Genomic DNA, 22,924 nt, shown 5'->3' with positions numbered 1-22,924 from the left:
AACTGACAGACAAGGGACAAACGTAACTGGGAACACTGATGATGGGCTAGACCCGAAACATTTGGCCCTTGTCTGTCGGATTTAAAAAAACATGCCTTTGCAGACCTATGCATATGGCTTAGCTCCAGATGAATTTTCATGGAGTAAGGCGGAACCCATTCATCTGGAGAGAGTCAGGACAGGTCACCAAGTGTGCAACAAGCCGCCACCGTCTCCAGGTGTCAGCCCTGGGAGACATCATCAGCCATGCCTTTCTAGCTGGCAGTCTGGATTACTGCATGCCACCTTAATTACTGGATTGGATGCATCAACTCTGTCTGGTGTTACAGTCAATGAACAACAAGACCGACACAAAATTAGGTGAAACAGAAAGTGACTTCTAACTACATTTAATTCTAGTATAGTGCAGCACAGATCATTGGTCTATAGCAGTTGTTCTAAACCTTTTTTAAGGGATTACACCTAGTCCCTTGTAAGGATTCTGAAGCGAACCGTACTGAACGGACTACGTCAACAAAGGTCTCAGTATGGCTCGTTTCAGAAGGGTCTGGGTATGCTTTGGAGCGTTTACATATTCACAAAAAATGCTGAGTAACAGGTGTGACTTAGCATACAGTAAATGGCTGAAGTGTGAAAATGCCCTAAGAGGTGATGACAGTGTATCTGGACTAATGAAATGAGACATTACTGAGACATTTAGTTAAGCACATCATTTCTCATTCATTGCAGTCAGTGTGTGTCAGCAGTTCACACACTTTTCCTCTGCACACCTCATTGTGCATGTGTAGTTTGTGCACCTCCTAAGCAAATGTCTTGGTATGCTGATGGCCACATAGGTATGCCTTCACTGTGCTAATGGGAGAGCAAATCACCGTGCATTATGAGGTGCATATCGTGTTGGGGAATCCTCATTTTTTCTGCTGTCATTCAGCTGGACCCCATCATCACAGTATTTGCTCTGTATGCAGTAAAAAAGTGGGGTGTCAATATAACTCTTCATGGGTTGAATTTAACTCTATTTCAGATAACGTTTGGTCCCACTCAAGACAAAAGTTTACTCTATGGTCAGTGTAACATTGTCATAGTCAATTCTACTTAGTATCGTGAGAATATCAACATTGGATTGGAATGTGAATCTTGCTAGAATTGCAATTACACTGGCCACTTGCTGAATTTTACACTGACTTTGGACTCCACTATTGAAGTGATTTGACTCTCCACACTGTTGTAAGTACTCTATCTGGAGTTATGGAAGTTCACTCTGGAGTTTTGACACCTCGTTTGTCACCCCTTTATTGTACTAGGGCGAAAGTAAGTGCCATAACTTTGTTTCGGTTGCTTTTATTAGGAGAGGTAACATATCTGTGTAAGAAGCGAGAGCCTCAGAGACCACTAACATCACAGAGCACAAACAGCATGCCCACATTAGTCCTTTAAAACCCATCCTGTGTTTCATTGACTTATTATTGTGAATAATGTTATCCATAGATATTTTTAGGCCTACATTAAATAGAGAGTAAACATATGCCAAGACAGCCACACAGCAGGCTCTCCTAAAGGGGCATCTAAACAGGGGTACTTGACAGACCTTTTTAATATTTATTTTTCTTCAAAATGCTACTATTACTATGTCAGAACGCTATAAAGGACTTTTTTAGAAAATCACAAAAGCACAACAATTACCTCTTAATGCATGTCCACTACAAGTCTTCTGTTGTCCAGTCTTGCACTTTAAATGTCTGTATGAGCACTGTCTATGTCCATACTGTCTTAAGTCCATGTATAAGTACTGTCTATGTATATACTGTCTATGTCCTTACCTAGATTAGTCTATGTCTGTATGGGAAAGCAAGAAATGTAATTTCAAATTCTTTGTATGACCAGTGCATGTAAAGAAATTGACAATAAAACCTACTTGACTTGACTTGACTAAACCTCAAACCGTATGGTCAAGGCCAAGGGATCTCTGGATGCGAGGCGTACAGAGCATGCAACTACAGAATGGACATTTTTAGGTTACATAAGTCTTCTATATTGTGTGGGTGAAGCTCATTGTAGAGGTCCACTCTACACCTTGGGGAAGGTCTGAGACAAGAGCCACTGAATGCCCTAGGGCAACCGTGGCCAAGTGGTTAGAGAGTTGGTCTTTCGATCTGAGGGTGGCAGGTTCAAGTCTCCCCTGACCTCTCCCTACATCTCTATCCATGGCCGAAGTGCCCTTGAGCAAGGCACCTAACCCCACATTGCTCCAGGGGCTGTAACCAATACCCTGACAAATAATAACTGTAAGTCGCTTTGAATAAAATGAAAGCGTCAGGTAAGTGTATGTATGCAATGTATATTCTATATTTAAATTTCTTTTAAGAGACAATGGATAGAACTGGCATTTAAACTTTGACTCTCTATTTTATTTTGATGTAGTATAGGCAGTACTAGACACATACCTTCAGTACTCTGGACTTCCTAGCAGCGGACGAACAGCACAACGCCCCCCCCCCCCCATAGCTCAGTGCCTGCGTTCCCACCGTGCAAAAGGGGGCAGTTTACCGCCCACATTCCTGGCCTGCCTTAGAGGAGTTAGGCACTGAGCAATTGACTTACTATGACACTGAGCAACCTCACAGGTTACTCTAGCCTCCTGCTATTCTAACCTTTGGCTGCGAACTCCCGGCACAGACTGGTGACCCTTAGTGCTGATCGGTACCCTTTCATGCCGCATTAAGAGAAAAACATTGTGCCTGCTTTGATCTCCTCACAGAGAGAGACGGTGTTCATTACCACACTGCCTGGTGCAGACCAGAATGATGCCGTGGTATGAAAGCAGACCTAACTAGGGAATAGGGGGTGAGGCGAAGGAGCTTGTTCCATTGGAGGAGATGGTTAGCTGTGGCCACAACTCCGTTGCACGCTTGTTACTATTTTGTTATAAGTATTATGTTAATTAACTATTTATGATTCATGATTTGTATTGCATTCTTGAATATTTTCTACATACAGGGGCCTTGTGTTATTTTAAAACTTTTGAATTGTGTGTTTCCCTCCATTTTGTCCGTGTCTCTTTCTATTTCTATGAGGTACGCTGTCGCAAACTAACTGTGTATGTGCCATAGAAGTAGGCCTACAATGGTATGTGTTGTCTAGAATGATCGTGAATGATAATGATAACGCTGTACATGTAGCCTGTTTAGTAAAGAATAGGCTATAGGCCAGCTCAGGCCTGATGGCATAGTGATGTTGTGTCTGAGGAAGGGCCAGGGTGGCCCGAAACTTCACACAGGAATAAAATTGAGTAGTCCTAAATGGGCGCTCACCAGTGTACAGTTCTATTCATGACCTTATGAACTTCACGTTTCTGCACCCTAAAAAAGTATTTGGATGTGTGTGAAATTGGATTTGGATAGTGATGTTGTAATACATTTGTCAGAATGACACTCAGTAGGCTCTACTTACACTTACAATTAGGGGTAGTTCATAAAGTAGACTACAAATGTTCAGTAAGCTACTGCCTTACACTCCCTTCATAGTAAAACGCAGAGTTAGTTTTTTTAAAACAGGGTTTTCTGTAGTCTTTTTCCAAGTAAGGTTTTGTGTGATGTGCAAGTGACATCCTTGTCCGGTGCAAAGCATTATTGATTATTATTATTGATTGGCTTTTGCTGAGAGAGAGAGAGAGAGAGAGAGAGAGAGAGAGAGAGAGAGAGAGAGAGAGAGAGAGAGATAGAGATAGAGATAGAGATAGAGATAGAGAGAGAGAGAGAGAGAGAGAGAGAGAGAGAGAGAGAGAGAGAAGGGGTCTTCCAACCCAACCAGCTGCCTCTCTGTTTGGTCCCGTCGTGACGTCAGTGGCTCCTTTATAGCGTGTTTCGCAGCCTCGCAGCTCTGTGCTTGAGTATGCACAGGTGAATGCGCTTCGACCACAGGAATAGTCTTATTGGATTAAAAAAAACGTTTTCGTTTTTAACTAATTATTGATTAGATTTCTTTGAACAGGAAAGAAAACATCAGTTCAAAGCTCAAGTATACTTTGACAAAATGTTGCCGTAAATGATACTAACACTCACAGTAGTAGTTCGGAAGCGTTCCACTTGAAAGTGCAATGACGGCAAAAACAGTGAACAGTTAGTTAGGGTTTGAAGAGCGTGCGCAATAACTGTTTCTGCCCGCGACAGCAGGCTATTTCCAACCACACTTGCGACAGATAGAACATAAAAGTATGCACTAATTTCAAAGCACAACATACGGATGGCCGCGCAGTACATGGACATCCACCTCCTTCACTTTGCACCGGGGGACCGCCAGCCACCGTCTGTATTCAGACAGTCAATGATGGACGAAGTTCCGTAGTTAGGGCTTTTACAAGTCCCATTTCGTCTTCTGCAAACAGTTCATGGGGGATTTCCTTGCAACGAAATATCACCGTGTGCCTGCAATGCCTGACAATGGAATTAACGACCAGAAGAGATGGTGACGGTGAACAGGTTTCCTGAACAATTTGAGGGAGGCTGTCATGTGGAAAGGAGCATGTGCAACTTGGTGTGAGGCAATTCAAAACCCAGATGGACAACGATCTGAGAAAACCACCCAAAATGTTCTCGGACCAGGCAGAATTGAATTACAGCTTCAACGTGAGCGACGAGGATTCGTTTCTAGACAACTTTAACGATATTCCACCCTCGCAGATACTATCTCCCACGGGATTCATTGTTCTCGCGGTGGTCCTGGGCATCATTATGGTTTTTGGTTTTCTCAACAACTTTGTAGTTTTGATACTTTTCTGCAAGTTCAAGAAGCTTCGTACTCCAGTGAATATGCTGCTGTTGAATATCAGCGTCAGTGACATGCTGGTGTGCTTGTGCGGGACTACGCTCAGCTTTGCTGCCAGTATAAAGGGCAGATGGTTTCTCGGGAAGCACGGATGTAGTTGGTACGGCTTCATCAACTCTTGTTTCGGTGAGTGATAGTCTGGTAATGCATATATGTTTTTTTTGTAAATATCATCATCAAACAGCCACAAACTCATTGGTATCAAAGAATGCGCAATGGCACTTGGAGACGTTCCTGATACCCCTTGCGCAAAGGCGACCAGAACCAACCAACAGGGATGCCAAGGGTCTTCTATCATTAGTAGCAAACTAGCAAACCATTTTTTTATTGTTAAATTAACCATACAATATTGAAAAAGAAACCCCTAAAGCTCTGTGTGTCTGCAGCGCAGTGATAGAGAAGGGTAAAACTGACTGCACATGCAGAGCAGTTCTACCAGCTAGAACTTTCACGGGATCCTGTCACTAACCATTCCAACAGGCCCCCAGCAGTTCAATTGACATTTAATTTCAAAACCTTAATCTAGGCCATACTGGTATGTGCAGCCTTAATTGTCTGTTAATCCTCCCACAAAGTTACTCTTTACCCATTGGGAAAAAAAAAATCCTGCAAAAGAGGACTTTGGGCTCATGTCACATTATGAGCTTACCGTACGTGCAACCCTATGAATTTACAGAGAGGAATTGAATAGGCATTATTTAAGCAGCTATGCATCAAGCATATGCTTTTTGGAAAATTAGGAGATTCTTGGACAATTTACTGAAAACATCACTTAATGAAAATCCTTTGGAAGAGAAGATTTAGAGGTGTTTACATGTGATGTGAACCCGGTAGCAACAGGTTGCAATCTGAAAGAAGCTGGTGACATTATAACCATAGTTTGTTGTTTGTCTCTGATTAGGATCTATCTCACTCCCTTAACACCTTCAGTCATCCTGCTAATAAAACAAATGGCCATCTGTTGAGCTCCTCTTGTAAATATTGACACCCATCTGATGAAATGAGGCCGCAACCTTTACACCTTTTTTTGCAGTTAGCAGATGGATTTTTTTGTTCGATATCTGTGCCACACTTGAAGACAAGCAGTGCGTTCCTCAGTGGAAATGCCTTGACAGTCGTTTGACCTTTGGGTCAATATAGATATTAGGGGTGGTACGGTTCACAAATGTCACGGTTCGGTCCATATCACGGTTTCAAGGTCACGGTTTTCGGTTTTGTACGGTTCTGTTTTTTTTTTTTTTTTTTTTTTTAAATAAAATGTATTATATAAAAATTAGAATGAAAATGTAAGCTTATCATGGGTATGTTGAATTTGACTTAATTTAACCCAACTGAAAGAGGAAAGATAGGCTATCAATGATTTTAACATGCTTCCATTTATTTCACAAAAAGGGAGAACTAAGTCCTAACTTTTAAGTTGACAAATATTCAAATATTACATGCTATAACACATTTGACGTGTAAAAATAAAACAGCTACACTCCTGTAGGCAATGGGACCATTAGGTCAGTGCAGTATGACTATTTTGGTTAATGACACACTGTGAACGAATCGGACTTTTATTTTGATACCGCTTTCTGCGAGTTTTGCGCTTATGAATCAGTTGCTTCCTATAATGAAACTGACGGCCGTGAGAAGCATAGAAGTAAAATCAGAAGTCAAATTCAATTTTAAGTGAACAACTGATAGGGTTATGTTATGTTAAAATGTGAAAGTTAAGGTAACAAATAATTTTAAAAGATCGTTTTTTTTTTAGAAGTGTATGCACAAGAATGTTTCACAAAACTCCTGTGAAGCTGAGCCTTTTAAAACAGTCAAATTTTATTTTTGTTATAGTGTTAAACATCAATGTTAACTAGGCAACAGCACAAAGTCCCCTTCCGTCCATCAGAGTCTAACTGGCTACATATAATTAGGCCTACAGTTGATTGCAGTTAAGGACAGCGCAGTGAATCTGATGGATATGTTCAATTATCTCGCATTTTGCCGTCCGGAATCCCCATTCAATGCCACGTGGATATAGCCTACACTAGGCTACTGTAACGTAAGTCATAGTCTACTTTGTTCTGCTAATCTGTCATTGTTTGTAAATTCATGTTCATTTAATTTACAATGGTCAGCATAAAGGCTGGGAACAGTCACTTGCGCTAACGTGGAGAGAGAGGGGGGAGACGGTGACGCTGCTGACCGACCTGCACTTGCTTGTAGGCTACTGTAGCCTAGTCAGCTGGCGCATGCTGTTACATGCATTTCAGTTGGCTGATAGAAATCAGTCTTTCCACACTCAATATCCTACGTAGTCTTTGTGTTTTATGCTTGTAAAAGTAGTAGGATTTTATTAATAGCGTCGTCCGCCGGTGGTCACTCTATTTTTTATTTTTTTTTGAAACCGTGGGCACCGTGCGGTTGCCCACTACCCCGTTCCGTGACATGCAAACCGTACGGTCTCGGTTTGCAACGCAAACCGTACCATGCCTAATAGATATCCACATTCGATTCTGCCCTTTCTGTAGTTGAACCATGCATCTTTCATCATTATTATTAAATCTGTAGCTTGTGCAAGTCAATGATTTTGTGAGATGTGTGCAGAAGCCTCAGACGTTCAGATGGAAGTGCAGAGATTTGTTGGTGATTTTGCTTGTCGGCGACATTCTCCATTCTGTGTGCGTACTGTACTGTACGAGATCAGGGCTGTGCAGCAGCAGGGAGGGAAGACGAATCCAGCACTCACCACAATCCCCTCATATATTCAGGAATGTCATGCAGAAGGATGAAATAATATCTCCAGGCTTCCATGTATCCCAGGCCACGGCCCATCCCTCAGCTGTGCCTGCAACATCTTTGATGATCTATTTTTTGTATCATCCTTTTAAAAGTGAAATTCATGTTCATTTCGTGTGATCGTCACAGACGATTCACTGTTAACTGCTTTGAACAGGATCCATTTACCAGCCTCTTAGACGTGTGATTCTTGTTCTTTATTGTGTGGTTTGTAAAAGTGACTGGAGGCTAAACGAGAATTATGTCCAGGCATTTTTTTGTGTGTCCTCATAACTTTCTGCTGAAGTGTTTTAACATTATAAAAGGGTGACATCACATGGAAGAAGGACATCTGTTTTTCTGTTTGGGTAAATAGCTCTCGTTCTGGCTCGCTTAAACCAGATTTAGATAATGCTGGGCGTTTGGATAATAGCCTTAGGCCTTTTTCTCTGAGCCTTTTGCATTGGACCACTGTTTTACACACAAAGTAAACAATTCCCAACCCACCCCATAGGCCCTGACCCCCCAGTCCTCACCTCAGACACCCCCCCCCCCCCCCCCACCACCACCACCAGCACCACCACCACCACCTCCACAATTTGCACCCTTCATAAACCATGTTTGAGTTCTTTCACGGCAGATTTTCATTATGCTCCTGGTAATAATGTAAGATTTCTATTCCCCAACAACATCAAATGACCTTCTGTTGACCCTTATCGGTGTTTCCACCTGGGAAGCTTGTCACAGGCCTAATTGGCTCGGATGTTGTGTTATGTTGTTTCTTTTCTCTAAATAATATAATCGACCGAGGCTGTCAGTCAACAGCCCCCTGTGCCCACTGTGCTGTCGTGTGATACAGCATACAGAAGCAGATAACAGCTCTTTCTAGGAAATTCAGCATAACACATTCAGCATTCTAGTATATGACGTCAACATCCTAATTGGTGTTCATGTTAATTAGGTCCACTTTGAAGAGATTGAACGAGTCCCAGAGACATTGGCATGCCTTCTTAGGATTTTTTATTGTCATGATTTTGGTGGTTGACCATGCAAGGATGAGTCTGAAAAATACTGTTGAGGATGAGGAATAGATGTAGATTGTGATCTGACTGAATGCACTTTGGTCGACTGCAATGGTCTACTGCCATTAAAACAATCCAAATGTGGTATTTGCAAAATGTGTTTTGTAAATGCTTTGTGTGGGATTAGCTTATTTTCTAAAACTAAGCTTAACCCCGTTTTGTAGAGCCTATGTGATAACCTTCCTGTCAAGAAAACTGTAATAGCTATGTCTTAATCTGTTACTTAAGGCTCCCAGTAATGTCATAGCAATGTTGTTATGGTGTAGTTGAGTATTTTCAGCAAATAGTGAATAGGCCCGCCGGTGACCCCATCTGCACTAAGAGGTTGAGTACGTATTTTCTGCTTGCATGGTACAGTTTATTTGCATGACCTGTTGTTAGTATCACTGTTAGCATCAACGTGTTAGTGGAGTTGTGTAATGTGGTGTAATTTGGGACTCAAAGCTGTATGTGAGTGCAGTGCAGTCCAGGGTTGGGCTGGGGGAGAGACAGGGCCTGGGCCCTTTTGGCCTAAAAGGGCCCCCCATAATTAGAGGTGCAGAACTGACACAAAGGTGGGCCCCACACTTTTTTAAGCATTTCTGAAAATAGGGGCTCACGAGGGTGCGGGGACCACCTGGAAATGTCCGCTATGCCAGATGGCCAGTCCAGCCCTGGTGCAGTCTGATGAGCCTCACCTGATCGAAGCGCTATCTTCAAATCGCTTTGCACTCTTCTCCTCCGCTTGGCGTCACACATTTACATACCTATTGAACAGTTATCTTCTTTTTTTCTACTGTAGTTATGCTCGCCAATCTCCATCTCGCTCTTTGTCTCTCTCTGTCACAGCCATTATCTTTGCCATGAAACCAGCGCTTATCTTTCTGCCTCATCAGTCGGTCTCTGTTTTTAATCTCATACTTTATTCTTTGCCCACTATCTCTTTGTCCTTTGTTGCATCATTAAGCTGCCGAGGTTATGCCACCCAAACCGCCACTGAGGAAAGGGTTCAGGGGGTCGTCACAGCCGTGACGTACCAAGCCAGAGGGAGGCGTGTGAAGACACAGAATACTAATCGGTGTGCCGATGGAGCGCATAGCTTCTCGCTTTACCATTGAGCTGCGTAGTCCTATAAGCACTGTCTGCCATATACTCCTCATCTCCCCTTCTCCGCTTTAGTATTTTGCTACTTACAAATACCCCCCCTCCCCCCTCAACACACACACACACACACACACACACACACACACACACACACACACACACACACACACACACACACACACACACACACACACACACACACACACACACACACACACACACACACACAGAGTAAAAACCCTCCACTGGTTCTTGCGGAAGCCAGAAGTTCTCTGAGGAACTCCAAAAGTTCTCTGAAGCACCTAAAAGTTCTTCAAGGTCAGTTCAAAAGTCAATATGTCTTCAGGTTGCCAATGCGGAGGAAGCCCTAAAGCTTTTGTTATATAAAACATCTGGGTTCTTCTAGGACCTGTAGGTTCATCAGAGAACTCTACAATGGCAACTGAGGTTTTCTTTGAGGACCCTTGAAATTCTTACAGTGCAGACACCTCCTTCTTATGCCAACCTGGCTTTTCGACACACCATTTAGTTTTCCAGACCCAGCAACCATCTCTGAGCGACCTCCTTCTCCTCACCCCAATACCATTTAGCTCAGGGGTGGGGAGCCTTTGTCATTCGAGGGGCCACTTCAAATTCATCTGAGAGCCGTAAAAGCCCTCCGAGGACCGTACTATGAACACAAATGACGATTTCCCCCTGCACTTTAGGCATATGTTGAAGGTAGCGACCTTTAAAGCAGACCCCACCTTCTCTAGGTCCCCTGAATATAACATAATTGTATTGCAAATGTATTATCTAAGATTCCATTACAAAATATATCATATTTCATGTGAAGCTGCATAACATTAAAATTACATCGATGGCCGGATAACATGGCCTCAAGGGCCGCAAACGGCCCCCGAGACATAGGTTCCCCACCCCTGGTTTAGCTGCTCAGATCTACATGACCTAACCCACCCCTGCACTACATCCCAAATTGCTTTTCACCATATCTTTTGGCTGACAATACTATTTAGACGTTAAGCTGCTTAAATACCATTACCATACCATCTAGCTGCTTAAATTGAACTACTACTACCCCGATCCCTCACCCCCTCCAAACTCCACACCCCAATCCAACATTCTGGCATACCATTTAGCTGCCCAGACCTAAAGCCGCCCTTGTCCACACAAGCATATCCCCTGCGTCACAAACCAACTCCCTTCGCCGTACCACTTAGTACAGCTGTCTTACACCGCAATCCATAGCTTATCCTTGTCTCTGTATTTGGAGAGCATGTATATAAAGACTGGGCTGAGGCTGTGCAGGCACAGTGTGTGTCCCATAAGTCTCTTGCTGCTCTGTGGGACGAGACATGTCTCTGTGCCGGAGAACAGGACCCCCTGTGTCTCTTTCCCACCCTGGTTGCATAATATGCTTTATGCCGTTGTCGTATCGCTCCACAACACGCATGCACGCACGCACGCACGCACGCACGCACGCACGCACGCACGCACGCACGCACGCACGCACGCACGCACGCACGCACAAGCAGATAAACACACACACACACACACACACACACACACACACACACACACACACACACACACACACACACACACACACAGTACAGGCATGCACACACACACACACACACACACAGTACAGGCATGCACACACACACACACACACACACACTCTCTCTCTCTCTCTCTCTCTCTCTCTCTCTCTCTCTCTCTCTCTCTCTCTCTCTCTCACACACACACACAGACACAGACACAGACACACACACACACACACACACACGCGCGCGCGCACACACAAACACACACTGCATACTTCAAACTTCCTGTGGCCTCCTATATGCCTAAAACATAATCAGCCTTCTTTTGTTGTCCCCATCCTCTCCTTCACAAACAAACTGTCTTGAATGTAAGGTAGTCATTTCCCACCACCGAAGACAGGATATTGTTCAGATGTCCCAGGTGAACAATTAGGCATGCAGAGTGACACAACGTTTACCTCAGACAGTACATGTTTGCAGTGCCTATTCAAAACTCAGAGAGTCGATTTTTCAACTAGTAGCTGTCTAACACTTGTAGTTGGTTGTGCTCTCTCTCTCTACTCTTGACGTGCAGTAAATGTGCACTGTGTAGAATGGTGGCCAGAGTAGGTATTGCAACTATGCCCATTGTAACTGCACTGCCTATTGCTAAATTTGATCTTTTCGCGAGTATTTACTAATTACGTAATGACCTAATACTTAGTGGTATGACCAAAGTACAGTACATTTTGCAGCTGAAAATGTCTATTTCTAGAAATTCAAAATGGTGGGCATGGAGAAGATCCAGCTTTTCATGTATAAAACCTGCAATTTTCCCAGTCATAAACAATACTTAGAATTTGATGGTGGTGGTGAATATTTGTGAAAATGGTAACATTTGTGAATGGGCAACATCTTACTGCAGTGCACCTCTGAGATGGCAACATTTACTGTTGCCTATTGTGTGACGAGAGTGTGCGAGTGTATGATGGCTGCAAAGACTTTCCCATAATGCCTTGCTTGCTTCCCAGTGCATGTGAAGCAAGTGGTACTACATGCTCCTGCTAACGAAATGTACAGGATGTTTTCTTACTGCTGGTCCTCACGGCATTCACAGGTCATGTACCGGACAAGAGGGGAGGCTTTTCCCCTGACAGAGAAGAGAGGAGAGGAAGGGAGAGGAGAGGAGAGGAGAGGAGAGGAGATGAGAGGAGATGAGAGGAGAGGAGAGGAAGGGAGAGGAGAGGAGAGGAGAGGAGAGGAGAGGAGAGGAGAGGAGAGGAGAGGAAATAGGCAGAGAGGAGAGGATAGGAGAGGAGAGGAGATGAGAGGATGAAAGGAGAAGAGAAGAGAAGAGAAGAGAGGAGAGGAGAGGAGAGGAGAGAGGCTCAAATTAATGATGACTAGGGGTTAAAGGTCAGCCGATGTCGACATATATTTATTCCACTCCACTCCGTGTCTCTCTGTCTAGTGTTACAGAGTCTAAGTCATGGGTCTAATTGATAGGGATCAGTGAACCCTATAGTGAATTGACAGTGAACTCTCTGAAGAGGAGAGAGAGAGAGAGAGAGAGAGAGAGAGAGAGAGAGAGAGAGAGAGAGAGAGAGAGAGAGAGAGAGAGAGAGAGAGAGAGAGAGAGAGAGAGAGAGAGAGAGAGAGAGAGAGAGAGAGAGAGAGAGAGAAATTGGATCCCCCATCCAGCTCGAAAAAACCCACAAAAGGTCAACCCACCAAGACCTACAGTAACTCACAATGGGATGTGGTGTAACATGGTGTACGTACTAGACACAGTCAGTTTGCAGTTGCGGATTTTGGTGCTACATGGTCTTTTGGTGTATTGGTGGACTGTGATGTCTTCTCAAACTCTGTGCATGAAGGGAAAAAAACATAAACATGTACAGTAACTGTGGTGTGAATGCATTCTGCAATGATTTTGTGAGTCAGCGTTTCAAGTGCTCAAGGCTGACTGCCTCTCAATGAAAGTGATCAGTGCTCTTGGTGAAACACAACCAAATGATTATTTCTATAAAAAAGCAAGAAGACATGGTATACCCATGCAGGGGCGCTGACAGCTTTTGCTGGGCCCGGGACAAAGTCTTATGAAAGGGCCCCCAACCCAATACATACAATATAATGAGGACCACATTCTGGGCCCCCTATCTCCCTGGGCCCGGGACGACATACCCCCCTGTTGGCGGGCTTGTACCCATGGCTCTGTTGCCATTGCCATATCCGCACTCATAGGCATGAGCCAGAAAAACCATTATTGTCGTCAGGGAAGCCGACAGAGGGGGACAAAGGGGTCTGTTGTCCCAGGCCCAGCGAGAGAGGGGCCCCAATATTGGGATCTCATTACATTGTATGTATTGGGTGGGGGGCCCTTTCAGATGACTTTGTCCTGGGCATGGAAAATGCTGTAAGCGGCCATGATTGTGGTGGTACACAGAGCTTATTAGAAAGAAATAATACAGCCCTCCACAGCACAATCACACCACAAACAGCCTAGAAATGCAATTTGCATCTGGGTAAGGCTTTAATTCAAAATGTGATTAGATTTTTTTTTGCCACAAGCATCAATTCAGACAGACATCAATAGACAGCTTATACAACACAAAAAAAGTCTATTAGCCGACCGTGTGCAGGTTCCTTAACGCCAAAGTGTGACAGGCGTGAAAGGGGTGGAAATGTGAAGGAGAAGGCGTCGGAAACAAATAAAAGATATGTCCGCGTCAGCTGATTCCCTTGCACACGCGCCTATGCAAATTGTAACATTGGCCTCAAGGGGGCCCTATATTTAAAACAGGGGTTATATTTAAAACACCTTTTTTATCTGTGTTCGACCGAAACTGCTCTCCAAGCACATTTAGCTCTGTCCCTACCATGGAAGAGAAGGGAACAAAAAAACATAACCGCAGGGAGCCTGGAATGTGTGTGTGTGTGTGTGTGTGTGTGTGTGTGTGTGTGTGTGTGTGTGTGTGTGTGTGTGTGTGTGTGTGTGTGTGTGTGTGTGTGTGTGCGTGTGTGTGTATATGGGTGTGTGTGTGTGTGTTTGTGTGTGTATGTGTGTGTGTGTTGGGGGGCTCGTCCTTTTTTCCTTCTTCTCCCTCTCTGGAAAGAGTGTTATTCCCTCAGGTAATCAGGTGTGTTTCATGTGGTCTGTCCCCCGCTGGGTGCAGGAGAGTGGCGATGGCTCATACGTAGTGCAGGATTAACTCTGAAACCACTAGCTTTGAGTCATCCATCGCGGGGAAAAAATCTCTCAAGCCCTCAGAGGGGCTATTTGTGTCCCATTGGAGGCAGAAATTGAATTAGTCCAGAAAACATGTATGTATGTCTGTACTTTCTTTTAAAAAAATAAATAAAGACGATGAGGGATTTATGAAATGGGAAAGGGGAAAAATCCATAATTTCATTAATGAGTATTTTAGTCAGTTCAATTAGTGAGTCAATGAGTTAGACAGTCTGTGTCTGTCTGTCTGCCTGTTTGTCTGTCTGTCTTTCTGTCTGTGTGTGTTTTTGTCTGCCTATTTTTCTGTCTACAGTATTTGTCTTAATGTTTGATTGCCTATTTGTATGCCTGCATGTCTGTCTGTCGCCCTGCCATCCTGTCTGCCTTGCTTGCCTGTCTGTGTGCCTTCCTTCTTTCTTGCCTTCCTATCTGCTTTTTTGCCTGTCTGCTTGTATGTTTGTCTGTCTGTATGTCTGTCTGTCTGTCTCTCTGTCTGTCTGTCTGTCTGTCTCTCTGTCTGTCTGTCTGTCTGTCTGTCTGTCTGTCTGTCTGGATGCCTGTCTGCCTGTGTTGTTCTCTGCCTGCTTACTCGACTGTCTGTCTGCCTGCCTGCCAGCATGCCTGTGTATCTGTCTGTCTGCCTGCCAGTACATTTTGTCTGCCCCTCTGCTTGCTTACTCATCTTACTTTCTGTGTGCCTTTCTGGCTTGCTCATGTGTTTGTCTACATCTGTCTGTCTGCCTGCCGGCCAGTACATCTGTTAGTCTGTTCTTTCTCCCTGCTTATTTGTCTGCTTGCCTGCCCGCTTGTCTGTCTCTCTGCCTGCCTGTGTATCTGTCTGTCTGAGTGGCTTTCTGCCTGCTTGGCTTGCTTCCTGCTCGCTTGCCTACCTACCTGTTTTATTGCATCTCTGCCCCACTTGCTTGTCTGTCTGTGCTTGTCTGCCTGTCTGTCTCCTTTGCCTGCATGCCTGCCTGCTTGTTAGCCTGCCTGTCTGCCTGCTTGCTAGCCTGCCTGTCTGCCTGCCTGCTTCATTGCTTGCCTGCCTGTGTTCCTGCCTGCTTACTTGCTTGCCTGCCTGCCCGTCTGTCTTCTTTCCTGCCTGTTTACTTGCCTGTCTGTCTGTCTGTCCATTAGAGTCTCCACTCAGAGTTCTCGAGAGGGCTCGCACTGACTCATAACCAGTGAACTGTCATTGGCAGCATCGAGGCCTGAGGCCAGGTGTCTGTATGCTTTCACAAATCAATACTCATCCAATGTATACATCAGGGTTGCGCCCCACCCCCTCCCCCATTTCGCTCTCTATTCGCCTCTCCACCTGCTTCTATTTACCTGCTACTCTTTCTCCTGTTGGTTTCATTCTCTTTACCTGTCCATCTCCAGCATCTGCCTTGGCAGACCATTTATCTTAGTCTCACCGTTTAGTCTGACGAGGCCACACCACACAGCATTTCATTACACGTGCTGCATTAAATACCTTGACAGAGCCATCTTGGTTACACAGGGATGAACATACACACACCTACATGCACATATGACACATACTAGTGTGTGCATGCATGCACTGACATAGAAACTGGCAAACATATTGTACACACATGTATACTATATGTATACACACACATACACACATACACACACACACACACACACACACACACACACACACACACACACACACACACACACACACACACACACACACACACACACACACACACACACACACACACACACACACACACACACACACACACACACACGCGCGCGCGCGCACGCGCACACACACACACACACACACGCACACAGGCACACATCAATGCACACAGTCTCACTGCCAAACACATGACAGGCGTGTTCTGTACTCTGATGTTTTTCTGTTGACAGTGATAAATTGAGGCTTGCTAGGGAGGGCTTGTTTAGACGGACCAGTTCAGAGTTCTGAGGGGGCATTGACTTGTTTTTTTTCATGAATTCACAATACCTGGATAACAATCTGAACTGGAGAAGTGCACAAAAGTTTAGGAGTGAGAGAGAGTGTGGGAGTGTAAAAGTTTTTGTACACGCGATTATGTGCACGTGCACATGTGTGTGTGTGTGTGTGTGTGTGTGTGTGTGTGTGTGTGTGTGTGTGTGTGTGTGTGTGTGTGTGTGTGTGTGTGTGTGTGTGTGTGTGTGTGTGTGTGTGCGTCTGATAGCATACATGTGAGTGAGAAAGACTGTGCTTGGGTGTGCAGTCTTGGTGTGAGAGGGATTGTGTGTTTGATTTTTTGTTACTGTGTGTGTGTGTGCATGTGTGCGTGCGTGCGTGTGTGTGTGTGTGTGTGTGTGTGTGTGTGTGTGTGTGTGTGTGTGTGTGTGTGTGTGTGTGTGTGTGTGTGTGTGTGTGTGTGTGTGTGTGTGTGTGTGTTTGGCTGTGTGTTTGTCCATGTGTGTGTTTGTTTGTGTGTTATTGTTCAATATCTTCAGTAATTGGTAGCCGACATATCTGGAGAAGAAAGTGCTGCGTCCACCCATGAAAAACTTTCCCTGCGGACAACATAGACTTTGATTAGTGTGGTTTCAATTGTCTAGATCTCTTCTGAGTACCTCTGCAACTGCCAAAATTTGTGTCTGTAGAAACCCTATTTGAAATTGTGGGCACAAACAAAAAAGTTAAATGTGTGTGTGTGTGTGTGTGTGTGTGTGTGTGTGTGTGTGTGTGTGTGTGTGTGTGTGTGTGTGTGTGTGTGTGTGTGTGTGTGTGTGTGTGTGTGTGTGTGTGTGTGCGCTTGCGCGCGTGTGTGCTCAAGAGAGAAGTGGAGAGAGGAAATGAGTAGTCTGTTTGTTTACCACTATCCTTTTTATCAGTTTCTAGCTAAAGACTGTGTTTACCTATGGCCCTCATAAATCAGCAGCATGACACCGGTGAGAAAAAGCTTGCATAGGACAAATGCGGTTATGTACACAGGCCTGCCGACGGAAGAGGAGGTGGCAAATGGGTATTTTTTCCCAGGCCCAGGGAGGGGGCCTAGAATTTGGTCCTCATTACTGTACAGTATGTAGTATGGAGAGGGGGTCCTTCCAACTTTCTTTTGCCCTTGGCCCAGCCAAGGCTGTCAGTGGCCCTGCATGTACCTATACCGTACTATATGGTTTTAGGTGCTAATATTCCCAGAGAACAATATTTCACCAAGATACAGTATTGCAGAGAAACATGAGACATGCATAGAAACTAATGCAGCCAAAACTTTTGCTTCTGGCTTTGCAAAAACTTCTTTACCCAGAGGTATTACACAAGCAGCATACAGTAGAATCTGCAACGCACAACGACATTTGTTTTTCCAAGCACTGGCAAATAGTCTGTGGTGTGTAACAGAAAGATGAATTGCTTCCTGAATGACAAAGAACACCAATTACATGCTCGCCATAAGCCGTTGCTTTCAATTTACGCCATTTTGATGTGTATATGGAACGTATTTGTTGTGTTTTTGTCCCATGTTTTTATAATAATATGTGCAGAGCACACAGAACAAGCCGATGACTCATAAGTCCAGCATAACAAGACACACTGACTGACATTGTTTTTACACAACGCTTCCATTTTTTCCCCTTCCTTTGGATGTTCACAGCAGTGCACAGCACACACAAGTGGTGCGTCTTGAAATGAAGACAGCGAAAGTATTTTCATGAGAACACGGCGGCTATAAGCACTGATCCGGGATGATCTCCCCCTAACCCCCTAGTCCTAGATGTTCCTTATTGCCAGCCATGGCATGATCCAGTGCATGCCTACGCAGCAAGAATCACTGCGCACACAGTCGATTATGCACAGGTGCCAGGCATGCAATTTCCAGCGAACAAAAAAAAACTAAGAGGGGAGAAAAAAGCCCAGGACAGTATCTGTTATTCTCAGGTGCTTCCGTGGGTCATGATAACAAATCACTTGCCCCAATTTCATGGCTTAGCCATTCATTCCAAACCACAGCATACGGTTCTGTACTCTCTCTCTCTCTCTCTCTCTCTCTCTCTCTCTCTCTCTCTCTCTCTCTCTCTCTCTCCCTCTCTCTCTCTCTTCCCCTCACTCTCTTCCATTGTTTGGAGAGTAGGAGCACAAATCCCTTTCGCTGGTGATCAATAAAGTGATTGATTCCCCTTAGCTCTGGTTATCTGTTGCTGTACAGCTGTCTTGGGTCCCTGTAAGGCATGGACACAGTTGTCCACCGCATAAAAATGGCACGCATGGAGTCAGTGTTGCCAGATTGGGTGGTTACCCGCCCAATTGGGCTACTTGGGATGGCCGTCTCTGGATAAAAATGGGAAAATGTGGCCATTTGGCGTTTTTTTCCCCTGCAGTTTTGTGCCCATAGAAATCAGCGCAATTTATTGAAATTGGGCCGAATTCATTGCATTTTGGCGGTTTTTGAGAACCTTTTGGGCAGGATTTGATCAGACACATCTGGCAACACTTATCAGTTGGATGCAGTTATCCACCGCATCAGAATAGAACGCATGGAGTAGCATTGATTAGGCAGGCATCTGCTAAAGAGCACAGTTTAGGTATAGGCTCGCGAAAAATAGCCCATGATAAAAAGCTATATCTCTCCTTCACTTTGGTTTGCGAGGTTAGTACCTTGTATTCTTTGTATTTGCTGATTGAGAGTTCCAAGTATTGTAAATACCGAAAACGGGTGTAGGTGTGTATGCGTTTGTGTCTCTGTGTTTCAGTGTGGTTATGTATGGCCGTGGTTATGTATGGCCGTGTGTGTGTGTGAGTGTGCGCGCGCACGCGCGCGCGCGTGTGTGTGTGTGTGTGTGTGTGTGTGTGTGTGCGCACATGTGTGTGTTTTTCGTCTTTGCGCCGCCCCACCCCCAGCCCCCCTTCACGGCATGTATCTGTATGTGTGTGCCTCAGAGATAGTGAGTGGGGCCTGAGCGGATCTGTATGTGAGGAGAATGTATTGAATTATCCAACCTGGAGACATGCTCTGGGTCTGGGCAGAGACAATAAGAGTGTGTATTGCTTAGCAGTCCCCCGTTAAGACAGTAGGCCTACCGGTAAAAGCATTTTTATTAGCTTGTTTGAGTGAAACAATGCTGCCCTACTGATACAATTTACCAGTCGTCATGCCTCATTTTGCCTCTAAGAGAAGGAGAGAGAGAGAGAGAGAGAGAGAGAGAGAGAGAGAGAGAGAGAGAGAGAGAGAGAGAGAGAGAGAGAGAGAGAGAGAGAGAGAGAAAGAGACAGAGAGAGTCAGTCTCTGGAGTGAGTTGCCAAGGCAATACCAATGGAGAAGTCATTTTCTTCCATCTCTCTTAAAACTCTCTCTCTTTCTCTCTCTCTCTCTCTCTCTCTCTCTCTCCTTCCCACTCGCTGTGATATAATCTTTCCGTAATGTTCATTCCTGTCCTCCCTTATTACATTACATTACACTTACCTGACGCTTGTGTGTGTCATCCTAACCAATGTCAAGAATACGGTATCCATCCATGATGATGGTGTGTGTGTGTGTGTGTGTGTGTGTGTGTGTGTGTGTGTGTGTGTGTGTGTGTGTGTGTGTGTGTGTGTGTGCGTGCGTGTGTGTGTGCGTGCGGGTGTGTGGGTGTATGCAGGGAAACTGACAAGGGGGACAAGGGGATCCCTCGGGGTCGTCCCGGGCCCAGGTAGAGAGGGTGGCCCAGATTTGGGTTTTCATTACATGGTATGTTTTGGATGGGGGCCACATGCAGATGACTTAACTGGCAAAAGCTGTCAGCGGCCATGCGTGTGAATGTGCGTGCGTGTTTGTGTCTGCATACGTGTGCGTGCGCACACGTGTGTGTGTTGAAGTAGCCTATTAAAAGGACCCCAACCAACCCCAAACCCCCAACTGTGTGTGTGTGTCCATAGGTGTCTATTACTAGCTGGAGGTTGTTGGTAGCTGAATGACTCAATGTCTTGCGTCACATTGGCAAAGAGCCTCCGCCTTCCCTTCCTCCCCCGATGGCCTTGGTCAGTCGGAGCACCTCATCAGGGCTGGACTGGCCATCTGGCATAGAGGGCATTTCCCAGTGGGCCCCACACCTGCGTGGGCCTCTATTTTTTTTTACTTTTTTTTTTTACATTTCTGAAAATAGGGGCCCACCAGGGTGTGGGGCCCACCGGTGAGTCAGTTCTATGCCGCCAATTATGAGGGGCCCCTTTCAGCCAAAAGTGCCCGGGTCCTATTTCTCCCCCAGTCCAGCCCTGCGCCTCATCCTCTGGCCTTAGCCAACGGGAGAGCCTCAATTGGCCCAGCAGGCTCCGCAATCCACAGCGTGTGACACCAGCTCTATTTGGCACATCTTCCTCCTTAGCGGTGAATGACAAGCCAGAGCCAATCATGTTTTTTTTCTGTCTCCTTACGACACCCCTATCCCTGACACACCTGCAAACATGCACGCGCACACAGACACACGCACGCACGCACGCACGCAGGCACGCAGGCACGCAGGCACGCACGCAGGCACGCACGCACGCACGCACGCACGCATGCACGCACGCACGCACGCTACTCCTTGGTTTCCTCTTTATCTCTTTCTCTCTCTCTCTCTTCATATTTTTCATCTAATTCTCTCATCATCATCTCCCACTTCCTTTGCGTTTTTTTTTAGCCTTTTTTAAAAATGAAGGCCCTATCTGTCACCTCCTGATGTCATGAAAATCAATAGTCCTGCTATAGCGTGCAAGCTCTGGGAGTCAGTGCAGTGAGCTCTTGGGGAAGGGTAGTGGAGGAGAGGGGAGAGAAGAGAAGGGAAGGGAAGCGAGAGTAGCGGAGGGGAAGTGTAGTAGCCTACTGAGGCTCTGTGATGTGTCTGTGATGTTAGATTGATGTGGTACAAATTGCTCATCCTCCATCATCTCCTTGAGCCCCAATGTTCTTTTCTAAGACCCAAGGCAAGCCAAGGCAAAGAGGCAAGAGAGCGATCTCATGTTTCACTGATTAGAGACCTTGAACCCATTACGTTATATGTCTCCCACTGAACATGACGTGTTCCCCTGATGTGTTGCCCACCGGTCCACCATTATGCAATATTGTGTTACTGCCAAGTCATACCACTACGGTGTGTGTATGTGTGCGTGTGTGCGTGCGTGTGTGCGTGTGTGTGTGTGTGTGTGTGTGTGTGTGTGTGTGTGTGTGTGTGTGTGTGTGTGTGTGCGCGTGTGCGCGTGTGTGTGTGTGTGTCTCTCTCCGCACCGAAGAGCTAATGCAAAATTAATTGACTTTTGGAAATCCGATCAAATTTAAATGCTAGATATGCAAGGCAGGATTAACGAGGAAGCTATGTCTTCAGTGATTGGCCATAACAAGACGATTCAGCACGTCCTTTGCCAAGGTGCAGGGCAAATGTATAATCCACAGTCCAACCAGCAAAAAGGTCTGAGCACTTGAAACCTTATTTTCTCTTGAGTTGTTCAAGTGTGCAGACCTTTTTTGAAAAATGAAAAAAGGATGACAAGCATTCAAGAAGGTTTTGTTCACTGGATACCTTTGATAATGACATCAGAGTTATGTTACAATCGCATCGCTGGTTGTACTTTTGTATCTTGACTAAACCCAGGCCCTGGCTTAGAACAACACTGACATCAACAGCACTAGAGATTACTGACATGTAATAGCTCAACCTACAGCTCAACCCATCTCTTATGTTGCAGCCAGACCCAAATAAGGGAATTTGGGCAAACTGTAAGGTGATGTGTTCTTGTCAGATAGCTTAGCTTCTCCATGTGAAATTTCTGATTGCGAATGAGAAACATCAGGGCTTTTAGATGTTAGTCAGTTGGGTTCGGTACGGCAAACACATGCTTTCTCTGTAAAGAGCTCAGTGTGGTGGTGTAGAATACGAGCTGACAGGCTGTGTCCATTCAAAGCCTGCGGCTACCTGCTTTGTAGTCACTTTGTCCAGCAGCTGCTTTCAATGCGAGGGAGGGTAGATCACCTTCAAAAGCATCGCAGGTCAGGCTTCAGGGGAGCTGACGGAGAAGCCTCTGGTTATTTACTTTATTCAGTGTCATGCTCGCATTTTGATGTATTATCAGAACAGGAACTGACCTCATGACCCCCCTACCAATCCCCACGAGTGACTCATGGTTTGTAATGAAACATGGTATTGGTTGAAGGTCCTCCGGTGGTGGGCCTGTAAGACTGTTGTGGGAACGCTATGGATAAAATGTCACAGGTTGTATTCAGTACGTGAACAGTTAGTGTAGGTACACAGTAGAAAGTCTAGTGTTAAGTCAACACTCCAAACGAGAGCCAAACGAACACCTTCTTGAATGTATTTGTTCCCAGAGTACTGTTGAATTACCGCTACAATTTTTTCTGTGTTTGGACGAATGAATGGCCTCGACTGACCTGTGCTGTCGTCCATCGTTCCCCTGTGACTGAGGTAATCTGACTGAGGTAACTTGAGGATGGTGC

General features: G+C 45.2%; 1 protein-coding gene across 1 annotated transcript in view; it reads left to right on the top strand.

Moving 5' to 3' along the window:
- The first annotated feature begins 3,963 nt into the window (after window positions 1-3,963).
- Window positions 3,964-22,924, top strand: part of tmtops2b (teleost multiple tissue opsin 2b) — a 55,602-nt gene continuing 36,641 nt past the window's right edge. Inside the window, exon 1 of the mRNA XM_063214220.1 lies at window positions 3,964-4,950. Within this exon, the coding sequence (XP_063070290.1) occupies window positions 4,557-4,950 (394 nt within the window). The 5' untranslated portion in view covers window positions 3,964-4,556. The remainder of the gene's footprint in view (window positions 4,951-22,924) is intronic.

This window comes from Engraulis encrasicolus, chromosome 13 (assembly GCF_034702125.1).
Source record: "Engraulis encrasicolus isolate BLACKSEA-1 chromosome 13, IST_EnEncr_1.0, whole genome shotgun sequence".
Lineage (NCBI taxonomy): Eukaryota > Metazoa > Chordata > Actinopteri > Clupeiformes > Engraulidae > Engraulis > Engraulis encrasicolus.
The sequence above is the reverse complement of the archived record's forward strand: the minus strand, read 5'-3'. Positions and strand labels throughout refer to the sequence as shown.